This window comes from Corvus brachyrhynchos, unplaced genomic scaffold (assembly GCF_000691975.1).
Source record: "Corvus brachyrhynchos isolate BGI_N302 unplaced genomic scaffold, ASM69197v1 scaffold319, whole genome shotgun sequence".
Lineage (NCBI taxonomy): Eukaryota > Metazoa > Chordata > Aves > Passeriformes > Corvidae > Corvus > Corvus brachyrhynchos.
In genome coordinates, this window is record NW_008246065.1 from 1,207,465 (window position 1) to 1,215,096 (window position 7,632).

General features: G+C 42.9%; 1 protein-coding gene across 1 annotated transcript in view; it reads right to left on the reverse strand.

Moving 5' to 3' along the window:
- GRK5 (G protein-coupled receptor kinase 5) overlaps positions 1 to 7,632 on the reverse strand; it is a 90,310-nt gene continuing 82,678 nt past the window's right edge. The window contains exons 13-16 of the mRNA XM_017746812.1: positions 7,606 to 7,632; positions 5,137 to 5,274; positions 4,208 to 4,339; positions 1 to 3,415 (exon numbers count right to left, since the gene is read on the reverse strand). Coding sequence (XP_017602301.1) covers positions 3,317 to 3,415; positions 4,208 to 4,339; positions 5,137 to 5,274; positions 7,606 to 7,632 — 396 coding nt within the window. The 3' untranslated portion in view covers positions 1 to 3,316. The remainder of the gene's footprint in view (positions 3,416 to 4,207; positions 4,340 to 5,136; positions 5,275 to 7,605) is intronic.

Genomic DNA, 7,632 nt, shown 5'->3' on the forward strand with positions numbered 1-7,632 from the left:
TTTAAAAAAAGCCTCTCACTCAACAGTGGGAAAAGTGAACTTTGAGACACTGTAGAAAATGAATAGCAAACACCTGACTCATGAAAGTCTGCAACTAATTAGTGTTCATCAGATTACACAACAAAGATTTAAAAATAAAAGACATGCTTGCATAATTCAGGATCAGATTGCAAAAGATTTCTGATTCTTAAAAAGAGCTAAGTTTGCTCATCTGTCTATTGAAAACAAGCAACCAGATCTGAGCATATACATTTTTTTGGAAAGAATTTGGATGGTAACTGAAAGGGAGATAGAGAAAATAAATCAGTCTGGAAAGCTATTACAGAACTACTCCTTTCTACTCCTTTGTTATGTGCAAATCCATCTCAAAATTCACCTGGAATCAAAATACTAAAAATCTCATTGCACATGCTCTCCAAGGTTGTATGATGAAGCTGTAAGTTTTTTTCAGAGTTCCCAGTGGTTTTTGACTCCACAGAGCCAATGGCCAAATGCCTGTGGAAGCCTGGCTGTGCAGGGCACTGCCTTGACAAGGCTTCAGACCCAAATTCTGGGCCCAAGTTGCACCTGGTCACACAATGGAAATGTGAGGACTGTGCTCCTACTCCAGCTTTGAGTGCAAAGTAAGCTGAAAAAATTAAAAAAAAAAAAATCCCAACACAAGTAAGAAGCAATAAAAAAGAAATCTTTCAGGTTTTGTTGTTGTAGGCAAAATGTGACAAGAAGATCCCTAGGAATGTTCATTAGCACTTCTGATGGATTTTAAATCTTCCAGGGCTGGGTGCTGAAAGGTTCTGCTGCTCTGGCATGGTAACACTGTTTGCAGTTTGTCAGACAGGACAGAGACACTCAAGGGATGTGGCACGAGATCTCCCTCAACTGGTGTCGTTTTCTGTCTCTCTCCTTCCTCTCTCACTGCTCCAAGGAGGTGGGATACAGAGGACTCCATCCCAGACTTGATGCTTTCAGGTGCATCCTTTTTCCAGGCCATCTCGAGAATTCAGGATATCCAAGCCTAGCATAATGTCCTCCAGGCATCCAGAGGGAATGAATGCTCCCATCCTTCCAGGGCTTTGCACTGTCCCTAAGTGCCCAGTGCCAGAGTCCTAGAGCTGCTGAGCGAGGACTGGCCTGGCTGAAAGGAGAGCAGGACTACAAACTCATTCACTGCTGTTGCTAAAACCTCATCCACCATTAGCTAAGGCTGGTGGCATCTGAAAGGTGCAAGGCCAGCTGCAATCAGTATTTGCAATTTGTTCACCACCTTTCAGTAAGGGGTTTGCTGTTATTTCTCAATACTGGGAGATGGTGAAGAATGAAAATTTTAGTCTTCACATGCCAAATTAGCAACATCTCTAAAATCTTGCATCTTCTATACAATCTGCAATGCCACCATCTAACATGGGAGACTGGCTGAAGCCTCATGTCCTTTCCCTGACTTTTCTCTGTAAGCTGCTCTATGCAAGTCCATGTTCTGTCTCTCTCTCATGACTTCAAGCTGCTTTACTGTGTCACTCCTGCGTGTTTCTCACTCAGGGATTTGCCACTACTAACCTCCATCTTTTTCCCCCCCAGCACTGGCCACACAGAACACACACCTGGCAGTCCAATGAATTTGGGCTATTAAGACTCCCACTGGAACGTCGCTTCCTTGGACCCTGGGATAGCTGCACTACTGTTTAACAGGATTTTTGATGCACCAGGGTGGCCTTCAGACGTTCCTGATGACCCAAAGGTGTAAAATCATCAGTACAGTCCAGCCAACATTGTAAAGAGCACAGGGATCCAACACGCTTTACAGAACACTTTGGGCTCTACAGATCCTGCCTGCAGTTGGGGGCACAAAGGCTTTCCAATTCCTGTGGGAGGGAAGTAACCATATTTTTGATCTGGTGTTCTGAAAAATAATAGTGAAATACTTGAGAAGAGCACGATTTTGATGCCTGAGGTACTGCTACTGATCCTGCCTGATCCTGTTTATCCTAGTGCAGACAGAGTTTTTGTCAATGGCTAAAGGATCCTGGACAAAGAATGATGGAGCTGGAAGTGGGAGTTATTACTTCATACTGGCATTTTATTCAGTTGAGGATCTAATTGAGGGCATGTGTCAGGGGGCATTTGCATGACACATGGAAGTATTTTAAGTGCAGCCACAGCCTGTAGGTTCTGCTACTGCCCAAAAGCAGCTCAGATCCCACTCTAAACCTCCACAGCTCAGCTCTACAAAGCTGTCACAAATCTCATGGTTGGCACAAACCAGACTGCTGAACTTCTCTCCTGCTACCTCTCTGATATGGGCAGCTGTGGAAAGGCCTTGGGCTTTTGACTGCAGCATGGAGAACACTGAGTTTTGCTCTCATTTCAGCAGGTGCAAGTTTGAAGTCCTAGAAAAATAAATGGACATTTGCTTTCCTGGCCACCTCTCCCTCAGCTTTGTTCTATGTGTCGTTAGAAACAGCATAAAAACCAGTGAAGGAAAAGAGCTTAAAACAGGGCTCCCTTTCTAACTAAAAAGCCTTTGATGGAATAACAACATAAGTAAGTGCAAATCTCAGCTGTGCTGGTCCCAAGTCATCACAAACCTTCAGCATAGCAAGTAGCATTCTTGAATGCATCAAAATGTTGTCTTTTAGCATTTAATGCGAGACATTACAAACTAATGCAGAGGAGAAATGTATGCCGTGTTGCTGTAAACCAAATATACAGATGTAAAATAATTAAGAATAAACTGTTCCATAAAAATGCATGTCAATAAACCCCCATCTGATAAAGTGATTTATGAAGAATTTTCTAGAATTACTAAAAAGAATGATTTCTCATTTGAGGCTCTGGAAGTCTTGAGTCACATTTTGTTTCTTTTAAAAAAATGTCTTAAAACACATGGCTTTACAGCTGCTGCTTGGAAAATATACACCTCCAAAGTCTGACTTTCATTTAAATACAAATGTACAAAATGTAAACTGAGACAATAGAGAAATTTACAAAACTTTTCTTTAAAAATAATAAAGACAAAATTCAGTTCTAGTATGATGCTATTTAAATACGTGCAAGTAGTCATGTTCATTGAATTTCTATTGCAATGTTCTAAAGAGACAAACTTGATTCACACAGTCTTGAGTGCCACCTCCAAAAACAGACCTGAGTGGAAATTTCTTCTTAAAATGTGAGGCTCCACTGGAAGGAATGGATAGAAAATCTCCATTTTGGGAGATCCGTATTTTCATTTTTCACTCAACGGTGGAGGTTCTCTCATCCACAGAAGCTCCAGAGATTATAGTGGAAGGATGCAACGTTGTTTCATAGGACTGAGTTGGAACTAGCTGCTTCCAGTGGAGTTTGAACTTACGTGATTTGAATTTATGTGGTGATTTAAACTGGCCTTTGAATTTGGAGAACTCTTTGAATTGTTCTGATGCTGTAGGAAGAGGAAGACAATGACAATTAGATTTCCAAAATACACCGTGGTTTTTTTTTTAATCCAACATTGTTCATTTTATGGTACTGACTGGACTGCAAGATTTTTATTTAAGATCTTCAGATGCAAAATATTCTTCATTTTCTTACCTGAAGTCTCTCTAGGTCATCAGAACCATGGCGGTTCTTGAGGAATGAAGCAAAGAAGACTCACTCAAGCTCCAGGAGCCAAATCAATTCATTGCAAAATGTCAGTATCTGCTAAATCTGACTAATACAGAGGATACCTGCCAATGCTCAGGCACACTTTTAGCCCTACAGAAAAGAATGTTATTGACATTTGCAAGTGGTGCCACGGTGCCTTGTGAAAGCTGCACATCACATTTTATCTGGGCTGCTCTCTTCTCTAATGGCTTTTTTTCCTGCCATGACTTTCTCCCTCAAAATGTGCATTTTCTTTTTTTTTTTAAACACATAAATCTAGGATTTCCACAACGAACTTCTCAAAACCATAGAACAGTTTCAAAAGGCATTTCAGCATACCACTGAAAAATAGGTCGGGTAAGAAGTTTTCAACTGCTGGAAATAAAAACTCATGAGCAACACTGGAACTGCTGGTGGCAAAAAAAAACATCACACAAGGTAGATGAAAAACCTGGGATATGCAGGTAACTGTGAGAGCCAGCCCTCTCTAAGATGCACTGCCTTTCTTCTAACAAAAATACCACCAGAATAGGGCTGTGAAACCAGGCATCTACAGGAGTTTCTTGGTCTTAGTCATAAAAGATCTCACCTGTCGCTTAAATATTCTCTGTAGCAATCCTTTCTTGGGTGGCTCTGGGGGGTAGCTTTTGTTTAGGTCTGGTGAAATAGTACCATTTGGTCCAAATACATTCAGCTCCTTGAAGCACTCTGTTTCTATCATCTAGTGGAACACAGTGAGAGAGGAAAAAAGGAATTAGTCATCTGCACTAAATAAATTCCTGTAGTGCTAGGTTGTTCAAAGTCAGCAGTGTGTGAGGAGAGTTAACAGTTGGATTCTTGCTGGTCTCTGTAGAGGGCAAACAGAGTGTATGAAAAACAGAGGCTGAGTCTGCTCTGCGTGTTTGCACATCAGACTTGTCAGAAGCTGCCCCACAAAACTTTCTGTTCTTTACCATTGTGGAGAATATCAGGCAAAGACAGGCACACCTACAAAATCCCAGTTATTAGCACCCCTCTGCCCAAGCAGATCTGCTGTTTGATGCAGAGTTGGATTCTGAAATCCACTGTTGGCTGTGTTTTGATATCAAACAGAAATAAAGACCCAGATATGGAAATGCTGGAGGAGTTCAGGGTCCAGAGTTAACTGCTGCAGCTGGGACTCACTGCAGACAGTGGGTGAGAGCAGGGTCACCAGTGGAGAATCCTTCTGTTGGGATTTCCAACTGTACCACAGCAGGTCCTGAGAGCTGTCGAAACACCTCTGCAGAAACCCAGGAGGAGGAAGTACAGTAGGATCCTTGCCAATTTACACAAATACACAGAGCCAACAGATACAGTCACCTGAACCTGACATCTGTGGTACATTACAGATCTTGAAAGAGGCCATTTGTAACTCATGAAAGCATTAGAGTCTGGCAAGTTATCCAGTAGCTATATATTACTGGAAACATAGAGCTCCTCTTAAACCATCTGTGTTATGGGGTTTATTGCAGTAATTTTGCTATGATACATCCTTACCTCATTTTGCCATGGAATAGACACTGATCCTGTGGAAAACTTGGAATAGAAATCGTCATCTGTTTGGTCCAGGTTAACTCCTTTCACGGTGGAGAACTGCTCGATGTCTAACACATCCTTGCAGTACACTGCTCTGGGCTATGTTAGTAGAAAAAAATGGAGAAATGACAAGAGGAAAAATATTTCTGAGTCGGACCATGTGCTTTCATTCACAGACTCAGTCAAGTGAGAATGTCTAACAAGTGTGTGTCTGCATCCTCCTTCTCCAAACTTGCTCTGCCCGCATGTTTATCATCAAAGGCTGACTTCACTTTAAGCACATTAAGCTTCCTATTCTGAAGTCCTTAAAACATCAGTCAAAGTGGGTTTTAGTCATCCCTGGACCATCTGGTTAAGAGGTGAGAGGAAAAGGACAGAAAGAGCCAGAAAAGAAAAATGGAACCCTTCAGTAGTCTTTTCATTTAGAGAGGGGACAACAGAAAACCAGAATGTCGACAAGTGGCACACTGGAGAGAGCTCTGGAAAGAGGCCTCAGATAGAAGTGCCCTCCTGCCCAGATAGCTGTGGAGTTTGCTGCTTAAAAGTTTAGAGGAATGTATCCTAATTTCTAAAGAAAACAGAGGAGGCTTGGCATTTTTCCCGTTGTTTTTATTAATAGCTCAGCTGCTGGAAGCTGCCCAGAATTACCTCTATTAACTCTTTTAACTTGGCTGCATTTCTTCAAAGAAACAGTCAAATGGCTTTCCCTTTTTGAACTACTTAATTTTCTGAGATGACAGAGACAAAACTCTTTGCAGTGACACAACTTTCAGCTCATATTCCGGCAGTCAGCCCCAGGGAAACAGAAAGAGCCATCACTGGCTCCCTGTCACAGGCAGTGGGTGTGCCCAGAGACTTCCCATCAACGGCACAGTCACCTTTTGATGCGCAGAGATAATTGAGGGGTGGCTTGTGGGACCAGCCTGACCTGCTTAACCCCAGCACATGTCGAATCCTACTGTCTCTACGTGGTACCAGGACTGCACAGCCCAGGGTCCAACTGTGCAGTATTTTGTCTAGTTCTGAGCACTGTGACCAAACAAATCGAGCTGACTCCCGACAGAAATCCTGCTTGCTGAAGGCTGTATCCCTCTCCATTCCTGACAGCTGCAAACAACATTTTTATGGAGATGCAGTAACGTAGAAGAGGATGGAGGGACATGGTTTGGGTAACAACCTCTGCCATTGTCTATATAGCTTTGGGTGATTCAGCTGACTTCAGTAAAGACTGGGAAATCTATGGATGAAGTGCCAAATAAATTAAATTAGGGGAGCTCTTGAGTTCCCAATAAATAGCCATAAAAATTTATGTGCCTTTGCTTTTGAAAATTCGTCTCTAAGAGGTGCCTTCTAGGCCTTACGTGCCACAGTTTTTACACACTCTGGTGGATCCCAAATTTGAGCCCAGAATTTTATAATTTTCTACACCAGAAAGAAATAGTAGCTTGTCTCTTATTTCTTCCCACTAAAGCAGGTCGTAACACCACGGGCTAATTGGCAGGAATAACTAGGCCACACAGTAAAATGTAAAGCAAAACCAGAGCAACTAAAGTAAACTTTTGTAGCATTCAAACCACTTTGGTTTGGTGGAGCTTGCAGCAATGGGAATGGGAGCTGCCAAGATGTTACTTTCCTTAATATGTTAAAATGGCAGTGTTTACTTAGAACCATATGGGGACTTTAAGGATAGAAGCTCCAGCCAGAAGGAGAGCCCTGCAGGAGGGAAATAATCAGATAGCTCTGCACACTGGGCTAGAAACTGATACCACAAAAGGGTGGAAAAAGTTTTGTTGTTGCCAATGCAACAAAGACTTTCAGTATGTGTGAGCCCAGTGTGTAAATCTGAGTATGGACTCAGTGTTGGGTTCCGTGCCCCATGAACACAAAAAAGCTCCAAATGCTCTCTCAGGTCCAAGTGACCTTCTCTGCTTAAGGTGACACTTGATAGCTGAGCCTGGCTCAGACTCTCTGTAACAAACTATTGCTCCCATGATGATCCATAGAGCTCTGGACTTTGTAACTCTGGTTTCACCTCTGTAAGCCTGTATGCACACATATGGCCTTCACTGCTGATTGTTCCAAGCACTACCCGGTCCTGAGAACACTGATTTTCACAGTAGTACCGTGGATAAGGGAATACAAAGGTTCCCAGTGCCTCCAGAGTCATACAGGCAGGCTGTGGTAAAAGGAGTAGGAATCAATCAAGCCCCAGATTACCAGCCTGGATGGAGTTCCACCCACCCTGCATCCACATGCCCACAGAGCCCTCTCTCCTCTTCCTCCTAGCCTCCCCACTCCAGCCCTGCCAGTTATCACACCTTCCTAGGGTAGTACCCATGCAGGGAGCGATGACAGCCCTGAGAGAGAGGAGCTATTTTAGAAACAAACCACTTGAAAGAGGCCACTGGGGGTTCTTGCTGTCGTACTTACATCAGGCACAAAGGGAGGATCCAGCAT